Consider the following 22533-nt stretch of genomic DNA (forward strand, 5'->3'; position numbering starts at 1 on the left):
GTTCCAGTATCGGTTGGGAAATTACATATTAGAGAGCAGTGTAGGGGAAAGGGACCTGGGGGTCCTGGTGGACAACAGGATGACCATGAGCCAGCACTGTGCCCTTGTGGCCAGGAAGGCCAATGGCATCCTGGGGTGTATTAGAAGGGGGGTGGTTAGTAGATCGAGAGAGGTTCTCCTTCCCCTCTACTCTGCCCTGGTGAGACCACATCTGGAATATTGTGTCCAGTTCTGGGCCCCTCAGTTCCAGAAGGACAGGGAACTGCTGGAGAGGGTCCAGTGCAGGGCAACAAAGATGATTAAGGGAGTGGAGCATCTCCCTTATGAGGAAAGGCTGAGGGAGCTGGGTCTCTTTAGTTTGGAGGAGACTGAGGGGTGACCTTATTAATGTTTATAAATATATAAAGGGTGAGTGCCACGAGGACGGAGCCAGGCTCTTCTCGGTGGCAAACAATGACAGGACAAGGGGTAATGGGATCAAGCTGGAACACAAGAGGTTCCACTTAAATTTGAGAAAAAACTTCTTCTCAGTAAGGGTGACAGACACTGGAACAGGCTGCCCAGGGGGGTTGTGGAATCTCCTTCTCTGGAGACGTTCAAACCCACCTGGACATGTTGCTGTGTGACCTCACCTGGGCGTTCCTGCTCCAGCAGGGGGATTGGACTAGATGATCTTTTGAGGTCCCTTCCAATCCCAAACATACTGTGATACTGTGAATAAAGTCAAAATTGAGCACATGTTTTTGCCAGAAGTTTGTTTCCCTCTCCTGTGCTTTTCCTCAGCGATGCTGCTACAGATGTTTTCGTGGCTGCATAGATCTGTTCCTTGATCCTGATCATAGGGTTAGAAATAATATTAAAAACAGTTCCTCATGTAACTGTACTGATATTGTTGTACTAGCCTAACAGTGACCTGGATAAGGTCTCTTTCTGATCACGTTTTTTCACTTTTTGGATGGGCAGTGGGTACCTAACTGAAAAAGAGCAAATCTAGTTTTTCATCCTTTTTCTTTGAAAAGGATGTGTAGATTAAAACAATACCATACTGGAAACCTGTTGTCTGGATGTGTTCCTTGTCTTTAGTTTTTATTTTGTAAACCATCTATTCTCCTGTTTCAGCTACTTTTTCTCCCTTTCCTTAAGCTCTGGTTAGTTGCGTTTACTTTAACTGTGTCACCGTAACATCTTGTGAATAGCCATTAATTCTGCAGTGCTGCATAATGATGGGATAGCATTTTGCAACACACTGGCAAGAAGCAACTAAAATGATCTCAAAAATGGAGGGAAAAAAATGGAGATTTTAAAGAAGCGAATACAGAGGGGGTAGCTGGAGCTCTTATTTGTACAGTTTAATTGGCAAAAATGTTTTGTATTTAACTGTGGTGGCCTATTTATGGTAGGTATTCGTGAGGGTTTTTTCTAGCGGTCAAGGATCTCACTGTGGCTTGGGGGGGAGACACCCCCAAACCTCTGCTACTGCCATGCAGTGATTTCCTCCCCCTGCTTATTTCACAGGAAAAGGTCAGCCATCCAGTCTAAAGGTGATTTTAGTCTATGTGCTAATATATGTTGTTTTTTTTTTTTCACCTCTCTGGATGCATTGTTCAAAGGAACTGTCCTGCAGCAATCTGAGTCAAATACGGCCCTTATTTAAAGAAAGGGCAAGAGCTACCCTGATGATGCATGACAAAGCAGGAACAGCATGACAGTATTTAATGGGCTGCAACTCCCAGGACTGGGCTGAGATTTAACCAATTATCTTTTAGTCTGCAGAATTTGTATTATGCTAGCTCTTCGCTCATTACTAACACAGAAGAGCTTGGGGTTGGTAATATTGTAAAGTTAGCAATTGTAAAATATCATCCCAGAATCTTCTGTGTGGGATTTTTGTGGATGGTTGTTCTCCCAAGAGGCTGTGTTAGTGAGCAGTGCTCTGCCGGGAGCATAGAAAGGTGCCAAGGTCAGGCGCAGCTTTCAGCTTTGCACTGGCCTAAGCGCCCCCCCCAAGTTAAGTCAGAGCGAAGTCTTAATGATTTGAGCTTTTCTTTGGGCTGGATGGGGTTATGGCCTTAGGTGGAATTCCCTATCAAGCTTCCTAGATTCCTACTCTGCACAGGAACGTGTGGCTAACTAAGAGACAGCGCTTTGAAGATGCGGTAGTTTTTTGACCTCTTTAAATGTTTCATCGTTTGATGACTAAGCTTGCCGGATTTCAGATACTGAGTCAGGGCTTTGTTCTCGGTGACAAGCTTCCCCTTCATAACAAGCTCTTATTATGGCATTTGAGAGCGTGAGCTTCGTGAGGTGGGGAGAAGAGGTTCAACTGGCATAACCATTATTCTCGCTAAGGGTGAAACAAGGAGAATGTTTCCCAAGAGTACTGGCAGATGATTGTTTGCTAATGGCAATTATACCTGTTCTATGGTTTCAAGCTTTCTTGCACTCACTACTGTCCTGTTGCTGCAACGTTGTGTGGAGAAGAGATAGAAGCCGTGGCTGGGCTTGAAGTTGTTTATAGTAAATTGTATCTGTCTGTGTAATGCTAAAAGAACGGGGGAGGAAGTGGTTCTTGAGAGCATATCTAATAACTATGACGTGCCACCTAGGATGGCTAGTGTTCAACAAAATTGGCAAACCAACTAAAATTTGAATGAATTGCCTATAATGCTTTCTGTGGAACAGCACACTGAGGGGAAAATGAGATGCATACTTGAATTTTGGAATTGTGAGGGAGTCACAGTTCCCAAGTAGGAAGCAGAAAGCTTTTCCTGAAAAAGCATAACCACATCAAGCTGCAATGTTTGTAGAATCTTCTGACGTCTTTTATGGCAAATGGGTAAGCCGAAAATACATTTTCTTCATTATATGACTACAATGTAAGATTAAAGCTGAAGTTTCTGAGTCTTGTGAATGATATCGAAGTGCATCTTGAAACGATTCAACAAGGACTGTGGTTTATTTAACTGAACATGCTGCTCTGAACATCCCTTACTCCTCAGCTGAATGCAGCAGATTGTAGTTCAGTATCCATCTGTCTTGGATGCAGTTCTTACTTGAAGCTTTGTGGTTTTTAGCTGAAATTACATATTAATAAGAAAGTGGGAGGGAAAGCTACTCAGCTAATGTGCCCAGTTAGTTAAGAATCAAGTCACATTTTGTTTACTTAAACCCATCTGTGCTTGTTTTGCCAGTAATATATTTGGTCTGCGGCCTGTGGACTATGCAGAAAGTGAAAAGATGAAGTCTGTGCTAACGTTACCAGTGAAGAATGAATCATTTTCACTTAACCAACCCTCTGAGGTAAGAGTGTGTGTTTTTTGTTTTGCCTTTTTAAAAAAAACAATCAGGTTCATCCTTTAAGTATTGAAGGCTTTGACTTAAGTACACTACATCACCTGCCTTTATGGGTAGAATTAAAATAGGCTGGGAACTAACTTGGACAATATTTCTAAAATGTATGTGGATCACTTACAAGCTATGATATTCTGTGTTATAGCTTTATCTGGGAAAACAAAGGATGGTTGTTGTAATATGGCTTTATTATAGGGGAATGAATGCTGTGTTATTTTTGAAGTATCATTGATTGAACTTTGCTATTGTTGTTGTTTTTCTACAAATTTCAATTTGTTCTACTTGCCAAACTGGCTGAAAGCAGCAGCAGTCTTTGCTCCAGGTGCTTTTTGTGTGCCTCTAAAATGCTGTTCCAGTACCATCCTCTGTCCAACAATGAAGATACCAGCTCAGCAGCTGAAAACAGCTTTTGGAAGATTGTTTTGGGGTTTTTGTTTTTTCCCTTCATTTTGCCAAAGACTTCTCATGATTTGTGACCAAAATCAGATTATTCAGACTTAACAAGTTAGTGCATAGTGAAATGCTTTGTGCTTCCTAACGAACAATGATTAAACTGACCTGGCTGATACGAGCACTCCCGGTCTGCTCCAGGGTATGCAGCCTGTTATGATCCCTCCTCATTGGGGTAATAAGACACCCATTGGCCAAAAGTAAACTGTTGCAGCTAAAATGAACAAGGATATGACTGCTCCTCCCACCTGTAGCAAATGCATGATGCAGCTCTTCTGTCCCAAACAAAACACTCGCTATCTGCGTTTCCTTTGGGATGAGTGTGTCCCAATGGGGTGTTACCAGCTCGTATGGGTGTCCTGATCCAAAGTCTGTGGCTTCAGGCTGTCGGGGTCTCAAAGGTATGTCTGTGATTTGGAACCCGGAACTTACAAAGACCCAAGAGCTGAGGTATCGCATCCTTGTCAGTGTAAAATTTGAGCAAGCAGCTCCTCTTGCTTTGCATTAGTAGTATCTGCATAAAAATACTTAAGGATTCATTGCTTACAGGGCAATGTGTTAGGGACTTTTTAGTAAAAGGAAATGCAGGTAGTATATCTGTTGGTAATACTTCAATAAAAGCAGGAGGCTTTAATTCTTGGGAAAATGTTTTTCTCCTTCAACACTGTGGTCATTAAGGCTGTTAACCAGCTAAATGTGTGCACACCAGTGTCTTTAAAAAAAAAGGCAAGGGAATAAGAAAACGATACATAAGCTAAATGAAGTACCTCTAATGTCGAGCTTTTTTCCTCTAGAGCTGGTTTGTTATATAGAGAACTATTTATGGACCCTGTCCACTAAGTTTGCCATGAAGTGTTTTTCAAAATGCTTATTCTTTATTTAATAAAGCTGTCAAACAAGTTAGTTGCTTTCTTTGTTTCCAAACATTCAGTTTATTGTTGGGCTTTCTGTCCACACAGGCACTGAGCCCCAGCCAGCCAAGGGATGGACCCCTTGGAATACTGGGAAGCAGTCTTAGTTCAGAGCAACAGAAATTGCTGAACAAACTGGCAACAGTTCTGAAGGCTCGAAAGTGTACTGAATTTAACAGCAGAGGTATGGAGTCTTGTTGAAATGTCGCTGTGCAAATATAAGTAACTATAGTTCTGCACTGTGTCCTCTAAGATACCAGCTGCAAAGGGGTTTTTTATTGCTCCTAGTAAGTGTAGTTTCTGAAATCCCTGAATTATAGCAGTAGCAGAATGGTGGTATCTTGTGTTGCATATAAAGGCATATAAAGGCATTTAAAGCCTGCCTGGTTACTGAGGCAAGAGATTTCTGGAGGAGCCGCTGTTTGACAGTATATTGTCTGTTACTTAAAATCTATAAGTCTTCAAAGGCCTCTTCTCTTTACATTTCTTTTACCAACTTTGAGGTCTCTGCTGATGAGAGACATCCTGTAAGATTTTTGTCTTTCAGAAGGGAGTCTTGGGTAGTTGGTACCTTTAGAAAGAGCATGTTGCTGACTAGAAATTGACGAATTTCTTCTTGCATGCTTACTTCAGATTTTGTTTTTCATTAAGACGATGGAGCCAAATTATAGGGCTTGGGTTTGGTTTTTTATTTTGTTGCCTTTTGAGAGAGGTAGTATTGTCTTAATCCCTCCTATTAGTTTTAATTTGGAGCGCTGCTTCTCTTCCTTGTAAAAGAAATGCTGAGGTAATTTTCCTCTACTGTCTCTCACACCCTGATTACTTCTCTGGAATTGTGAGCCGAGTTCTGTTAGCTTTGTCTTAAAGCAGTGAGATGCCTTAGGAAGATTCCTTTCAGAGTTAAATATAACTTTAAAAGGATTGAAAAAAATACTATCCTATAAACTTTTGAAGATTTAAATGTTATCTTAGAACTATAAAAACATGGCTTCCCTTTTTTACAGCGAGTATATGTTGGAACTCACAAAATTTCTAATAGTGCTTTTACTCGCTAGTATCTTAGTCTCAAAAATCACATACTTGTGCTGGAAAGAGTGGCTCATAAATTATTACAGTCTGTTTATTCTTTAAATGGTGATTGGTTGCTTTTCAGCCAGGCATGGTTCTGATTTTTATGTGCTTTTACTTCTACTGATGTGATCTTTCTTCTAGTAACTCATCTCATTATCCCTGATGTTCCAATGCCAAGTACCATCAAATGTATGATGGCTATTCTGGCTGGATGTTGGGTCCTCAAGTTTGAATGTAAGTATCAAATACCTGGGATTCTTTGGCCTTTTTAACCAGAAATTGTAGATGGGCTTCCAGAGAAATATCTGCCTAATATCAATACTTGCTTAACACAAAGTTTGAGGGGTTTGTTTTTCAATCTCCTGAATGACAAGAGACTTAATTAAGCACAACTGCTCTTTCCTTGGCAAATGTGTGCATTTCATTATTAGATGTATTGGGTAAGTCACACCCCAAGTATTAGCGAGGAGTGAATTTGTTCATTGCTACATTAAGAGTGATTTGGAAGATTGTGGAAGATATCCTGGGAAAGGAGGAAGGAATGCATTTAAGTTCTGGGATTTCTTATAAGCAGCTTCCACTGGAATTGATAGGACACTTTTTCTTGCTTGGGGTATGAGATTAAGTGAGGTACAGTGTTGCCTATTTACATATAAGCTGAGATCTATTGAAAGTTAAAACTTCTAACCAAAGTTACGCTGCCAACTCCTCATACCCCCTGATTGTGCTTTATTAGAAAGTTCTGTATTTGTTGGGAAAGTTGCCAGGCTCTGTGCAATCACGGGCTCAGGCAGATCAAATAGATACTAAACTTTCGACTTGCATTTCTGTACATACACACAAGCCCTGCAGACTGGAGTGTTCTTCAACTAAAATAGTAACCTCCAAGATGACTTGCATAGTGTCCCCGTAGCATGCAAGTAGTTGTTCTTCTGTCACCTTTCATGCAATCTGTAATTAGTTTTTATACAGTGCCTGCTTTGCCATACAACTGTTCTGTGGACTGACACCCCGAATTCTGCTTTTCATTTGTTCTTTCTAATGTATTTCTTAGTGTCTGCTTTCACGGTAGTTGTAAAAACCATCTTCTTCCCCTTGACCTTTATGGCTAAGTCCTTTTAGCTAATAAGTACTCTACAAATGAGTTAATCATCCATGGAAAACTCACAGACACATTTCATTCCAGTTTTCTACTGTGTAGCCAAACATCAGAATATAAGGAATCTTGAATGGTCTAAATTTTCCAGTCACTAGTGTTTATGAAGGCGCTGCCTAAAGCTTCAAAAGGTGCATACTAATTATTCAAATCAAGCGCATCATCAGACACTTTGAACATTGGACTCCTTTTTTGAAGTGTTCATTTGGCTTCCAGGTAGTCAGTGGATTTGTTCCATGCTTTTCTGAAGGCTCTGTTGAATTATTGTCCCCTCAGAAATGTTTTCTGCAACACCTACAGTGGCTTCTGTTTGTGGCCTTATAAGCATTTACAAAAGGAGAACATTGCGTTGTCTTTGGTGCTGCTGTTCCTTCATATAGAAGCAGCTTTTTGTTGAATATGTAACATGGAGAAATACTGTTTATGCTTAAGCAAGTAGATGGATTTAATAACCTCCAGACGCTTTGTTAATAAGCAGAAGATGGTTCACTCAGTTCAGGAGGTCTCCATACCTTCTGTCATACACGTAGGGTGATTTTCCTTTATTTCATTTTATCTTCTTCCTAGTCAGATGCATAGAAAGCTAATGTTGCCAGTAAAGGTGTATGTAGCTTTCTTCAGCAGTGTGGTAGGGAAATTTGATTAGTAAGACTTGAGTTTAAATCTTTGTGGAAAAACATTTATATTTAGAAGTGATTGGAAAAGAAAAAAAGAAATAGCGTGGAGATTATTCAGGGAATATTTTCATATTTTTTGTTTGCAGCTGAGTTTTGTGTTGTTAGTACTGATTAGTTCAATCCTGACTGCTAATGCTCCCAGCTTAGTAAGCAACATACTACTTAAAAGCGAGTGATTCTCCTCCCTAGTGGGAAATGTTAGTAATAACTCATGGGGTCTGATGCAGCTAAGTGCCTATAATTAACAGCACCACTCCATCTGTTCCCACCAGTCTGTTATTAGTCTTCTTCAGAGTCATTACAAGTTAAAGATTGTTATAACAAATAATGGGACTCCTGCTGATGGAACATTTGTCTAGGAAAAAGAGGTCTTTGCTCTTCTTTTCCATATTTTTTCTCTTTATTTATCATGGCTTTTTGACTTCTATTTGGATAAGTTTCCTTAAATGTGATGCAAATAAACTTCCGAAAGTGTGTGCAGATTCTGGCTTCTGTCAAAGGCACTGCGAATAAATTGAAGGAGTTGCTTATAGTTCAGTCTTCTAAACCATTCACTTAAAGTAAATTAATGTTCAAAAACTTCACTGGAATATTTGAAGAAAAAAAAAAGGCTCAGTGTAGCACTTAATGAAATGATGACTATGCGTATTTGTTTTTTAACTGCAAGGTAAGCTGCATTTGACTGGTATTTCTAAAGTTATATTTATAACCTACACATAATTATACCACTTCTTTAAAAAACACTGCATGCAGTTCTATGGGGCTTCTGTTTACGTGTGTCTATACACACGGTTGAAGTGTCTACTAGTATCGGTAGAGAGGTTATGTGGAATTTTCCAGCAGAGTTTGAGCTAAATGTAAGGCCCTCTAAGTATTAGAGAACCAAGATTTAAACATGTCTTCAGTTTTGGGGTCTCCTGTTGTCTTCAGGTAGAAGATGAGGATGAAAGAGTTTCACCACTGAGCAATATTAGATCTTCACAGAAGAAAAATTTCACCTTACCAGTTGCAGTTCCGTATTTTCCATATCTAATACACTGTCAGCAATATATCCACTTTCAAAGCAGCATAGAATTCAATTGAGACACTGTCACTGTGCTCCTTGCCCTTGGCCATATCTTTCATTGGTTTCATTATTTTATTGCCTTCATTATTTCTGGGACGGTAATAGGGCACAAAGTAGCATATCATTATTCTTCTGCAAGTAGACTGAGACAAAGATTCAAGTATCACTGTTTTTCCTCTATGCTTTTTGTAGAGCATAGAATAGTGTAATTAAAACCAGCAGAAGCCTTTAATAGCTTTTTGTCTTGTGTTTTCTTAAACTGATTGTCATCTGCTAAAGCAGGGAATGAAAAATTATCTCGGTAACGATATGCATTGAAACAAGCTTGTGTCGGTCTTTGCAGCAAAGTATCTAGCAGAATTTTAAGCATCTGATTGCTTATTCCTTCATTTATTTTGCTTACCTGGAGCATCAGCTCTGATCGCTTAAAAGAGTGCAAAACCCTCTGCTTTTCGTGTAAGGGCTCAGAACGACCTGGAGTCGACTGGAGGAGCTGGGGAATTGACACTTCAAGGCCAAGGCATCGTTCTACATTGCTCAGAGCAATATGCCCATCCTTGTTTGGGTTATTAGACAAGGGAGGTGCGAAGCTGTTTGAGCAGAATGCTGCTCTGGCTGGGCTGTCTCTCTGCCATGCATAAACATCTTGTAGCGACTCAGCAAAGTCCTTCCTCCTTAAAACAGCTCAAAACTTTTCATCACCGGAATGTCACACTTGTTTTGCAGTTGGAGACTGACTTACTTCAGCTGCCTTTCTACAAGAGGACTTGCTCTGTGGGAGGTGGTAGAAATATCTAAGGTGCACATGCATGTTCTTGTGTTGGATGTACAGCAGAGGGGAATGTTCCACAGCAGTGGGGTCTAAACCTCTGCACTCTCACAGTATCCGCACCTTCTGGAAAGGAGGAGTGAAACAGCTTGGCTTCAAAGTTGGCACAAGCTTGGGCTGAAGCTGTTGGGGTTTGCAGAAGAGAAAATGGGGATGAGGATTCCTTCAATGGGGTGTTTGCCTTTGTCTGCAAAACTGGTTCAAAATAAGGTCTGGAGGAAAAGAAAACTGTGTTTCCACTCCTGCTTCTGTTTTGTGTCATCAGATCTTCAGTTTTTCATATTTAGAGGGTCCTTCTGTTCTAATTCACTTTTGGGTTGAAGAATACATTAAGAAAGCCTATTGTAAGGAAGGGGAAGGGGAATATTGCCTCATTAATTTAAAAGCATGTGACAGGATCCAGAGTGAGAGGATGAGCACTTCCAGTTGAATTTAGCCTGCTTCTGCACCTTGGGAACGGCGATGTCCAGTCACTTGGATCAGCTTAGAAAACATCTGTGGCAAATGGTGGTTTCTTAAATAAGACAGGACACAAGGGTTTACGTGAAGTAATGATTTTCATATTACATGCTTCTAGCTTCTGGGAAGTGATGTTTAAGGACTTTCTAAGCATCTGCTCCATCATGTTTAATAAATATCACCTGGATGAACTTGTTAAATCCCATTCTGAAGCAGATGCATTTTAATTTCTGCAGCATCTTGTGGCATTGCCATGTGTTGGAAGAATGGACTGCCGTTTGATCAAATGAGATTGTATGTCACTCCATGAAAATCTGTGATACTAAAGTTACTTTATAAGCATATAAGAGACAATATAAAAATTATTTTCAGTGCTGTAGCAGAGACCGGTAATGCTGTCGACAAAACTAAATTGAAGCTAGCTATGCCAGATTCCCCAAAGGCTTTCTCTCAGTCCAGATTTCCTCCTTTTCTAGGAAAATAACCTCAAGCTTTACTCAATCTGCATGTAAGTCTTAAAAACCAGCGCAGAGCGAGATAAGGTTTCTGTTGCAATCTCTACTAGATCTTTGATGTGTAGTATTTTATCTTCCTTGTTGCTGCCATGTATTTCTAAATTACTCATAGCTGTTCTAAGAGATTTTTGGGACTAACCCCTGCTCTATGCTTTATTAATGCAAATCCAACAAAACTCCACTAAGGCTAATTGAGTTACTGAGAGCAACCCCTGGGTATCTGTGGGTGATTACAACTTGTTCTTGGCAACCACTTCTTTTTGTACTTCATCCTGTTTAAATTGTTTTTGCTGATGCAGTTAGTTTCATTATAAACCAATAAGACTTACATGAATAAGGATTATAGAGCTCTGATCTTAAATTTTGCAAATAATGATTTCTTTATTTCCACTACTAGTAGCTACAGTTGTATCAAAGGTCAATTAATGATACCGTTAGAGTGGGCACCCTTTTAACCTGCTTGCTCCTCACACACTGGGAGGTGAGAAGGTAGGGGCAGCTGTTCAGTGAAGTAATAAGGATCAGTATAAGTAGTGATGCTTTACTGATCTTGCTAATGAGGGGAAAAAAAAAGAGCAGTATTCTTGCCAAATGTGGTGGCATCAAGCTATTAAAATGTGGTGGTATTAAGCTGAAACTTTTTTCTGCAATGTTTTCTAGGGACTTTAATGTAGGCTTGGTTTTTACTAGGATTTGATGCAAGTGACCTTGTTTATATCTACAAATTGCAAGTGCGAAATCAGCTATTTAAGAGGCTTTTAAGCTTCTAATGTTCTGTTGTTTCTAGGGAAGAACTTTGCATGACCCCTCTGCACATGCAATCTGGCCCCAGTGTGGTCTTCTACCACGCAAGCTTTAAGGAGAGCTTGCACACTTGAACTAGGCATTGCAAAACAGCTCTGGCCCATGTGAAGTGGAAAAGTGCCACTCAGGTCATGTTCAGGTCATGTACAGGTCATGTTCCTTTGGTGATTAAACTATAAGGCCCTTAAAGGGTAGTTGCAATAATCACCCTCTTCTCCTTAGGGAAGTGAACATGTTAAGTGAATAAACTTGATCAACCTCAGACCTAGAAGGTCCACAGCACTTGAAATAGTATCAAGGAATAAATCAAGATTGGTTGAGATCCCGAGTAACCTGAGTGGTCTTATTTTATTGTGTAACAGATAAAATAATTATTTTTTGTCAGGCTTGCCTGTAAAGAATGCACAAACTGCAAATGTGAGAAGGAAAACAACATAACCATGATCTCTGCCCCCTCCTAAAATTACAGGTGTCCTCTCAAAAGTAAGTTTACTTTCCCCTCCGTTTTCAGAGAGCTTCTTTAAGGATGTCCTTGTCCTTCTAAGATTGTCAGTCCTGTTCTGAAATTTTTTTGCATAAGTACATACAGTTTCCATCTCAGTTTCAGAGGAGAGGTGGTGGCATAGTATTGATGGTGTCCTGATCACTTTTTTAATTAGGATAATAGCCATTCTTTTTTACAGTCCATTCATTTGAACATTGTCTTGGCATCAGTTTCTCACTGGTGGCTTTTCAATACAGTGCAGAACAAATGAGAGTCTGTAATCTAAAGAGTTCTGGGAATCGGTTTAACGTGGCTCCTGTTGGAAGCCAAAGGGCATTCTACCTCTGACTTCAATAGCAGTGCTGTGGGGAAAACAGAGCTGCTTGAAATTTCCCTGTAAAAGTAGCAGAGTGATGTACCTTTGAGTACAGTATGGAATTTTATTTCCTTTTACATGTCCTCTTAATCAAGATGACATTCAGTCTGATGGGGAGAGACTATTAAAAGGGAACTGTCGTGTTATCCAGCCACTTATACACATTAGCAGCTTTAAAGTTAATAAGGCCTACTCAACAAAAAGACCTGGGTTTTACTAAGTGAACTCAGCTTAGCACTCAGTTTTCACAGAAAACTAAATCCCCATCTGTAAAAAAAGGCAAGTTGGAAGGGCCTGCAGTGTGCTCTTCTACTTGAATCTCTGCTCTTTAGTGCGAAATTGAGCCTTCAGCCCAGGGTCATTCTGTGGTAGCTGTACCATCTCTTAGAACGATAGAGCTTGTACCTGCCTTGTGCTTCCAAATGACACCATGACACAAGCAAAACTAGGTATGCTGTCTTAGACAACCTCACTTAGGCTATTGTATCCAGTTGGAGTCATTGCATCTGGAGATGATAACGCAAAATTAGGGATCCAAAAGCAAATGACTTGACACTAAGTTTGATAAGGGTGGCAGGGAGGAAGAATGAGCAAATAAGAACTCTATTTTAGACAAATACATAATGAATTGGGTAGAAACACAACTTGAGCCCTCTGTTTTTTATCTCAAATATGAGAACAGTAGGATATTTCCCTTTTTTGTTTTGCTGATTTTTTTTTTTATTATGGTGTGTGAATTGTTTAATTCTTTAATACAACATCTCTTACTAGTATGCAGGAGTTCCTGGAGAGAAATTAGCAACTTGGGAAGAAATCGGTCTGGACAACGTCTGCAGTTAAAAGACATAGTGGTCTCTATCACTTTAATTATTTTAGCTTCCTATGCGTGTTTAGGAAACCTTCCCCTGTGGGGAGCTGTTCCTTGGCTGTTTGCTTTAGGGCTGTAGGCACTTCCCTCAAACACCGGTTGCAAACTGCATCAGTTTTCTGAGTATAGAGCTGGACCATGTATCCGATGACACGTGACGTGCTGTTTGCCTCATCTCATAGAATCGTTTTGGTTGGAAGAGACCCTCAGGATCATCGAGTCCAACCATAACCTAACTCTGGCACTAAACCGTGTCCCTAAGAACCTCATCCAAATGCCTTTTAAACACATTTCTTTCTGCCTAATGCTCTCCTTTTGCTGTCACTGTCTGCATCATCTCTTTCCAAGTGATACTCTAACCACAGGTTAGTTGTGCTGCTGATTGGCGTAGAATATGTTGAAGCCTGAAGCACCACCTCTTCTAAGCTTGAGGTTTCCAATGACTTTCTTTCCCCTTTTGCTACCTGCACGTAGACAAATTGTTGGGTGAGACTGCTTGAAATGTCCCTGAGCACAGTGGTTCCAAAAAGCATTTGTTCTTATCTATCAAATATGACAAGACCCATGAGTCAGAGCAAGTTCTGCTCTACATCTTGCATGAAAAATATGTTTGGGAATTGAAAACGTACTCTTTTTCCATCACCAGAAAAACAGAGTCTGTTGCTCTGTGAAGGGGTGTGAGTGTGGAGGTCTCACAGTGCTGCCTCTTAACATATTTATGTCGAACACCTGGGCACTGAGAACTTACATTCATGGATTTTTATCCTGTCTGGAATACAACAGCTTTTATGCCACAAATCCGTCAAGACACCGATCTGTTCTGATTCTAGCTGGTTAAAAGAAGTTAAAATTAATGGGAATGCTGATCATGCAGACACTGGCTAGACATATGGTCTGCTTGCATATTTCCAGTTTTTAAAGAAAACAAATGTTTATCTTGTGGTTTTTATAGGTACAATGAAAACGTGTAGATGGGTCTTTCTTTTTGTCTCTCTTGGAGAATGGTCATTACATGTGCTAAGGAACTTTGAGGCATACAGGTTCCTTGGAGGACTTGATAGTGTAAAATGGACAGATATATGTATGTAAAACAGACATAACCTGTTTTGCATTTTCTAACAGACATTCCACTAACATTAGTCATTGTCATGACTTTTTTTCAGGCAAGTAGCAGTACAAAAAGACATTGTAGACTTTTGTATTCATTCAGCCTTTTATTACTTTTGTATCACATTTGCTTCATTTACTGATGCTGGCGCTGGATGCTCAATTTGTGATGTACTCATTGTATAAAAACCTCAGCTCTGTAGTAAAAGTCCTTGAAATTGAGCTTTTGATGGTAGATTGAAATAAAACATGCTCTTAATGAATGGATGGTTCTGTTCTTAAGACTAGATGAGGCAGTTTTTCCTTTATTGTAGGTGGCACCTATTAACATCTTTATTTTCTTGGAGGGAAAGAATAGCCATGTAAGTTAGAGGCAGATTGACATGGGAAGTCTTGTTGAGTTGTGATGATAAAAGGAAAAGCAAGCACAAACAAAAAAAACCCACTTCTAGATTGATTTTGAGTTACAAGTACTTTGAAAATAAGTTATCAGTATTCATTGCTGTTATCAATAATGAATATGAAGGTGGCAGTACATGACTAGGTTACCCTTCTAGTCCTGTACATGTTCATGTTACTTTTCCTTGAAGGAATGAACAAGTGCAAAGAATCAACCTGATACTTGTACATGGAGGAAGATACTTGTGGTCATAGTATTCAGCCATTTGTGACTTTCTGTATAGACTTATCTTTTTTTGATCTAAGTACACTGTGGATGACTTGTAGTAAATAAAATATGAATTCCCGTTGCATTTTATGAGTTTAAATGAAGTGGTAGCAAATTATTAACTGTTGGCTTTCTAGATCTCTCTAGATTAGATATTCCAAGCTGTTGGCTACTTATTGCCATGGTGTCCAAGTATTTTGGTCAGTGATCCTTCTCTTCACAGTCTTGGTCTTTCTTCCTCTTTTGAATCAAACCCCCACTTTTTACTTCTGATTTTATTCGTTTTGTATTTTGTAAGATACTGTGGGTTTCATATCTGCACAGTAGAAATAAGTAAGAAACGCTGTGCAAGGAGTGAGGTACTACTTTAAAAGCTACAGCCTTGACAAAGTTTTAAATTCTCATGGAACACTTCTGAAAATCAGCTTTGCAAGTGTGCTTTCTTGGGTAATTTTTATTAATGAGTGCAATGTATATGCAGGCAAAACGCTCCATCCTTGAGTGGGTGACCACAGCAATTTTGGTTTCCAAAGTGAGGTCAGGTAGTAATGTTTAACTGATGTTAGCGATACATTAGCATCAGCGTATTCTGTGTTGGGGAAAAATAACTAGCCTTAAAACAAGGGGAAAACCACATTGGCTCTGAGAGACAATCTCATTATGCAGCACTGGTAACAAAAATGAATGCCACTGTTAAACCCTGTCTTAAATCTCCAGTTTGTGCTGATCTTGGAGACCTTGAAATCCCATTTGATTTGTTGTTTGAGGCCATAGCTGCTCAGAAACAGCTTTGTGCCTGCTTTGAAATTGCTCTTTATCAGGCAATTGCTTCCATTTCATAACTGCGGAACCAGTTCTACGTGCTGGCTTTAAGCTTCCAAATGATCAGCAATTTGACATTAAGCGATTGACCATTATTGGGTAAGAGGAAAAGCTAATAATTCCTGGTGTTTACAGCACTGATTTTTTAGTGTGATCCTGATTCTTTACATCTAACTTGCACCTTCAACCGCTGTCATGAATTTTTTTTCAAGTTTAAAAGTAAATTGCTAAATCACACAAGCTTGATGCTACGTGCATAGTGAGTAATCCTTTTGTCCTAGTGCCACTCTTTTGTCCCTAAAACAGCATCAAAGCCTCTGTTAAAACACAGAATCTCTAATCTTTGCCTTCCTTATTGCGGTTTTTGTAGGGGTCCAAGCCTGTCTCCAAACCACAGTTCGAGAGCAAGAAGAGAAGTATGAAATCCAAGGTGGCCCACAAAGAGGTCGGCTCAACAGAGAGCAGCTGGTGGGTTTTATTGCTTGAGACAGGTTATCTTAATGACCTTTGGCTCGTGCATTTTCGCCCTTTGCCACATGTGCAGTTGCAGCAGGTGTAAAATTTTAATGTGGTCTTGTACGGAAATTTGATTATATGCAAGGTGATGGAGGGAACTGTGAAAACCCATAAAGCTGTCACTTTCCTCTATTAGCGGATATGTCGCTGTGACCTTGTCAGAGGGAACACTGTATTACATTTGTGGAAGAAACTGTATGGGATGGGAAGTGATGCCATTTTGGCTGCCTCTGCTCAGCTTTAGACCTTAGTTGAAATTATCTGAAAGTTGAAAGAAAAATGGTATTGTTACTTCTCCTTTCCATGTAGGGCCACTTTGCTGTTTAACTGAGTTAATTTCTGGTTGCTTTCTGGATTACACCAGAAAAGTTTGTTAAGTGTATTCTTACAGTAGTTATAAATATTCCTAGCTCACAGTTCAAACCTCATTGTGCTGGAAAATATTTAAACATAAGCAAGGATTTGCCGTATCAGCAAGCTTTTCTGATTGCACACTTACACTGAGGAACTTGCGTGTCAAGTTACTGTTCTAGTTTCCAGTGTTGGATATTTTAAATTGTATATTTTTTTTGTAGTGTATGATTGTTCCTTTCTGCTTTTCTCCTGTGTGATCATTTGTGAAGTCCTGTATTTATACTTTTTTCTTTCTTCCACTTAGCTGCCTAAGTTGTTTGATGGATGCTACTTCTATTTTTTGGGATCTTTCAACCATCACCAGAAGAGTGATCTTGTGGAGCTGGTCAAAGCAGCAGGAGGACAGATTCTGGTTAGGCAGCCAAAACCAGACAGCGACGTGACACAAACCATCAACACAGTGGCCTACCATGCAGAATCTACTTCTGACCAGAGATTTTGCACTCAGTATGTAATCTATGACGCGTCTTCTAAATTCAAGCCGGATAAAATTCGTCAGGGCAAAGTCTGGATGGCCCCTTCCAGCTGGCTGATAGATTGTGTGATGTCCTTTCAGCTCCTGCCTGTAAAATGAATATCAGTATCTCATGAGCAAGATTTTAAAATGTGGTGAGGCTTGAGTAGTTAGAACGCTCTGGTAAACACTGGTCTTGAGCTATGATTTATGTATTGCACTTAGGTATACAAGACAGCTTTGACCATTAAGTGAGTTACTATGATCACTGATATGCAGGCATAAATACTTTTACAATGGAGGAGAGAGATAAAATATACTGCATTGAATAATGTGCCTTGCGTTACTTAGTATGCTTTCTTTTTGCATTTAACTGAAGTGTAATAATCACTGACATTTTGTAACTAAGGTTTTGCAAAATGAAACCTTTTGCATTCTTGATTTAAACCAGCCCTTCCTAGGTGATACAGCATGACCCTGTTTCTTTTCTGCTTCATATCCATTGACAGGGATCTACTGTACGTGTCAAGATTTCCCAGCCAGGCCAGAACTTGTGTTTAAAGAAAAAAAAGCAGTAACAAGTCTTTATGCTTTTAAATATGGCCATTTGCCTGTAGAAACATCTTCTGTCAAACAACATGTGATGTTTCGTTTAACTTCTTACAACTGAATTTTGCAGGAAGTTCTTGCCATGGGATAAGCCTTGTAGAAATTAGAGTAGAACTAATGGCCTGAATTCATCTGAAAACAGACAATTTTGAAAACACTGTCTTTAAAAATCTTCATCTAAAATTTCTTATTTGTAGCAAGAGTAATACTTCATCCACTTCTGTCCTCTTTCACACTTGTAAATGTGTAATTTGAATTCGACTCTATATTCTGAAGATTTTTAAGCATCAGGATCCTTATTAAATTATTATAATCAAAACTATTTCTGTAAGTCTGGATGGTTTCTATCGTGGTTACATTAATGAAAAAAATTAATGATGGCAAAAGAATTATGCTTCACTTTGCACAATTGTACTTAAACTTAGCTGGCTACATTGGAGCAATATTTGATCCTTTTCTATTTGTTACAATAAACTTTTAATGCTTTTCTTGTAATCGACTGTAAGTTATTGTCAGAATCTTACTTCCTCACTCTGTGTGTAATGTTTTGCATCTTGTGTGTTTCCCTAGTTTGTGAATTCATAATTTAAAAACTCTGTATTGTAATAATATGCGAGTGGTGGTTGTGGGATTTTGTTTTCTTTTGTATTCCTTGTAATAATAAAACCAGTGGTGCCAGTAAGTTTGGAGTGTCTTATTTCATGAGATTAGCTGCAGAATAAGTACATAGTCCATACGTGTCTCAACAAGTAAATGGAAACTTAAGTGCTTTTCTGCGCACTTGATAGAGCTGTGAAGATAGCGTATCCACCTGCAAGAGCAGCTCTTCCATGTAAGAGACAGTAGTTTTCTGCAACCATTGTCATTGGAGATCCTCTGCCAATTTTCAATATGCTCTACAGAACACTTAAAACTGTATATTTTGGGTATAACAGGTATAGTTTTCAATAGCATCTACTAGACTTCGGAAGCTGGAGTGTCTTGATCTATCGCTTATGCTGGACCGAATCATTGCTCTTCACTAAATGCAGTTCTCAAGTACTCGCAGGTTTGTGTGAGCGAGCGCAAGTGCAAGGCTCATTAATAAACGGAACAGCCCATGGGATGGATGTGTTTTGGGTTTTTGTGCAGATAAACACTGGCAGCAAATGAGGTACCGAGTCGATACTGCACCGACTTGGTTGTTTATCTTAACAATTGTAGCGCATTTTAACTTGGCATTTCATAGCACATCAATATACCTAATGCGGTATTCTTTGCGAAAGTAGCAGTGAATCGCTGCAAAATTCTCAAGAATGGAGCATTTCTGCTATCTACCAGCAAGAGATGTGGCCCATCGGCAATCCTGTTCTATGTCCCAAAGTAGAGGCAGCAGATACAGATTTTTAGGAGCTGTTGTTCCTTGGCAGCTGAAAATGAACTCTATTAGAAAATTGCCATCAATTTATCTATGTGGAGTTTTTAGGCCATGCTCTGAACTTTTCCTAAGGTCTCATTTGAATCGAGTCATGTTTTCAGGCAGAGTTGCTATCAAATCACATCAAGAATCTCTCCGTATCATACTGAGGCATGATCCTGCTCATTGAAGTGTACTCAAGATTAACCCTGGCCCTTCTTCTTTGGATCTCATCAGGAGTTCAGAGCTTGAGCGTAATTAACTTGCGAAGAGCCTCCCAGAACTGCAGTAAGCAGACTGTGGTGCCAGAACTGCAGCAGGTGTGGAACACGACTGAACCAAGAGGTAAGTCCACAAAAGCTCGAGGTCGGTGACACAAACCCTGCTTAATTTGCTCTTACTAAAAGCAGACATGTTGCACTTGATAAAACATATACTAAAAAAAAAAAAAAGTCTTATAGTAAGCATAAATCTTAATATATTGGATGGATATTGGCTGGTGAAAGCAAGGTTATAAAATCATGTGTCAGGTGGTAGAGGGTGCATTTGTAGAGATCATTTCTCACCGTCTCTTCTAGTTCAAGGAGGGTGCAATGAAGGCAGTGAGTTGGAGACAGGCTCAAAATTGGGATTTTGAGCAGTGTAAATAGGCTTGTGGCACTGCCAGCTCTCACGGGTGCTGTATGTTTTGGTGTGGTGTAGAGCAGGGTTCATTGAAGATGAATTCATTGATGAGTTCATTGAAGAAAATCTGTTAAAGGTTAGTAAAGAACCTTAGCTATAACATAAACTTACATTAGTATTCTGCGGAAGTGTATATGCTTAATATGTGTTGATGATTGGGGCATCTGAGGATGCAGAAGTCTAAGACTCACATTCTGGATTATAGATTTTTTTGATCTTGTATCTATACCTAAGAAATGCTGTGAATCTCAGGCTAATGATTTTCAGGCAGCTTGCCTTGAAATGTATCTGTTTATCTCATTATTCAGTTGAGACACCTGATAAAACCTTCCGTAGCAATGTCTTGAGTTTCAGGGACATCATTTTAACATCACTAATAGCTAATATCTTTTTGAACGGCTGTGGCCCATGCTCTAAGGGCAAATATATGAAGCCTGGCTGGTTTGTTTGTTCGCTTTTCTTTGTTTGTTTTTTATTTTGCAGTTGGTTTGGGTTTATTTGGTTTGTTGGATGGTTTTTGTGGTTTTTTTGGTGTGTGTATTGAGGTGAAAGATACTTGAGAGTATGGAGGATGTTTCTTGCATCACTATCCTGGGTAGATCCCAGGGAATATAGTCACAGAATAGCTCATAGTTTTGCCTGTTCTATCTCTATTTGGTTATTAATTTTCCAAGTTCTCATAGGTTTTTCTTATCCCTAAAATACTAATAGTTCCCTTTGGACTTTGCTCCTCTAGCTATAAAGTAAGATCTCTTCTCCATTGCTGGACATTGAGGATTCATTTGTTATTTGAGATACTCAGAAGTGACTTTTTTGAGGTAGAAGTGAGTAGCCCATGAAGAGGCCTTATCAGAGCAATGCAGGAAAGCCGGGTGCTGCATTGTTTCTGCAAGTGTTTCAGGGACACAACAGGTCAATGGGTCACCCAGAACAGTGACGGCTGCTTTTGATCTCAAAGTAGAATCGACGTGCCTGGAAGGTGCTCAGGGTCTGTTGTCTCACGGTCCTTGTCCGAATTAATAACAAACATGGGAGGGTCCAAAGATTTGCATCTCTCTAATAACACGTCAGCAAGTGCTTCACCTGACCGGCTTCTACACAGCCTTTGTTAGGCTTGAACTAAAGCCCCTCTCTTCTGCTCCATCACAAGCATCTGAGCTGAGGTCCGGTGTCTTATTTAAGATCAAACTTAATCTGAAGCAGTTATTTTATGCTGTGGTCTTGCAACAGAACAGCTCTTTGGCTAATGAAACTTGCAAGTATTCTGCTCAGGACCAAGGTGTCTGTGTGGAAGCCACCGATGTGTTCTAAAACTACACATCAGTGTGTACTATTTGGGGAAAATGTGTAAACGTAGGGATCATCTGGTCCCTCTGCCTGTGCTATCTGTGCTGCTTCTGGTTGACATGGGCTGGCTTTACTGTCAGGGTGGTAGAGGGACAGGGAAAAATCAGTTTATAGGTGCCGATGGAGCGCCTGTTCTAGCCTGGCCTGTGGAGCGGCTGAACTGCCAGCAAAGTTTGGATGGCAGCAGCTTGGGATCTTGTTGAGGACAAGTCTATGAAAAATAGGGGAGAAAAAACTTCTCTCTTTTTATCCTTAAGCTGTTTTATACTTCAGTGCTGGAGGATCATCTATCAATGCTCTTGGTGAGAAGGCTGAATTTTAAGTCAGATTAATTGCTCTTGGTCCCCGTGTCCTTTTTCTGAGTTTTTTCCATACTTTGCAAGAAAAAGCAGTTGGATGGAAAGGTTTGAATCTTTCTCACGATGGGGACTGCACTGTGAGAGAGTTTCAAACCTGTCCACCAAATGAGTCTTCACGTTGCTGACCACACTGTGTTGCAGAAGCCAACAAAGGAGCCTTAAATATCAATTTAAAAACTACAGGAAGAGGTAGTATTGGCTAGGAAATGGGCAGTAGTGTCTTGGATGGAACAAATGAAGATTCAGTGGGTTTTAATAGCAGTGCAGCATGTTCTATCTTTTCAGACTTGTTTGATTTAAATTAACAGTAGTTTAACTAGTGTTAAATTGCCCTTAAAAGCAGAAGAACATTTGGTGTGTAATCAGATGGGAGAAGGGGAGGAAGGTTCCCACCTTTCTTGTTTTTTTTTTCCCTATGGAGATGATGCATTTTCTGTGCTGCAATTTAATTCCTGGCAGGAGGTCTAGTCTGATGAAGTAGCAGAGATCCGTCATCCCCTGCTGTGTGTTTGAGACGCTGGTGTCATTCACTGCACGGAGATGCGATGACGGGTGGCGGGGCAGCCGGTCCCCACAGTTCTGTCCTGCAGCGCGGGTTGCTGGATGCTGGAAATGTTGTGCTCTGCAGCCAGGAGAACTGAACCGTGCGGTGCCACGGTTCAGCTGCCCTATAATAATCTTCCCTGGGCGCCAGAGTGTGTTTAAGAAGCAGAGAGTTTTCTTCCCTGATGGGCACAGCTGCAAACCACAGCAGCACTTTCTCACGTCTGAGTTGATTTGGGGGCTGTGTCTGCTGGGCTGCAGGGCTGTGGCGTGATGAGGGATGTGCAAGCACATACGATGGTTTCCTGCCCAAGCCCACAGGCTGCAGAGATACGTGGTGAGAAAGGGGTTAAAAATGGGTATCAAAATGGGATGTGAAGCGACAGCTGAGCTGGCCGTCTTGTTCAGCTTTCTGAATTGATAAAAACTTATTTTTTCAGTTAATATGGGGCTGGGTTAGTCTCCTGCTAGTTTAGCAAACTGCTAATTCTCAGAGAAGTCAAAAAAGTGTCTGATGGGGGGAGCTGGTGTGCAGTGCCTATTTTGGGAGTGATCAGCTGGGGCTCAGTTGTGGCACATGGCCTCCAAGATGAGGTTT

The 22533-nt window shown here is 40.1% G+C and overlaps 1 protein-coding gene across 1 annotated transcript in view; it reads left to right on the forward strand.

The window, feature by feature from the left end:
• Positions 1 to 17117, forward strand: part of BARD1 (BRCA1 associated RING domain 1) — a gene marked incomplete at both ends in the record, with an annotated part of 44048 nt that extends 26931 nt beyond the window's left edge. The window contains 5 exons of the mRNA XM_080346834.1: positions 3192 to 3300; positions 4767 to 4896; positions 5925 to 6017; positions 15984 to 16081; positions 16788 to 17117. Of these exons, the coding sequence (XP_080202960.1) occupies positions 3192 to 3300; positions 4767 to 4896; positions 5925 to 6017; positions 15984 to 16081; positions 16788 to 17117 (760 nt within the window). The remainder of the gene's footprint in view (positions 1 to 3191; positions 3301 to 4766; positions 4897 to 5924; positions 6018 to 15983; positions 16082 to 16787) is intronic.
• Between the last annotated feature and the right edge of the window lie 5416 nt (positions 17118 to 22533).

This window comes from Nesoenas mayeri (genome assembly GCF_963082525.1).
Source record: "Nesoenas mayeri genome assembly, chromosome: 6".
Lineage (NCBI taxonomy): Eukaryota > Metazoa > Chordata > Aves > Columbiformes > Columbidae > Nesoenas > Nesoenas mayeri.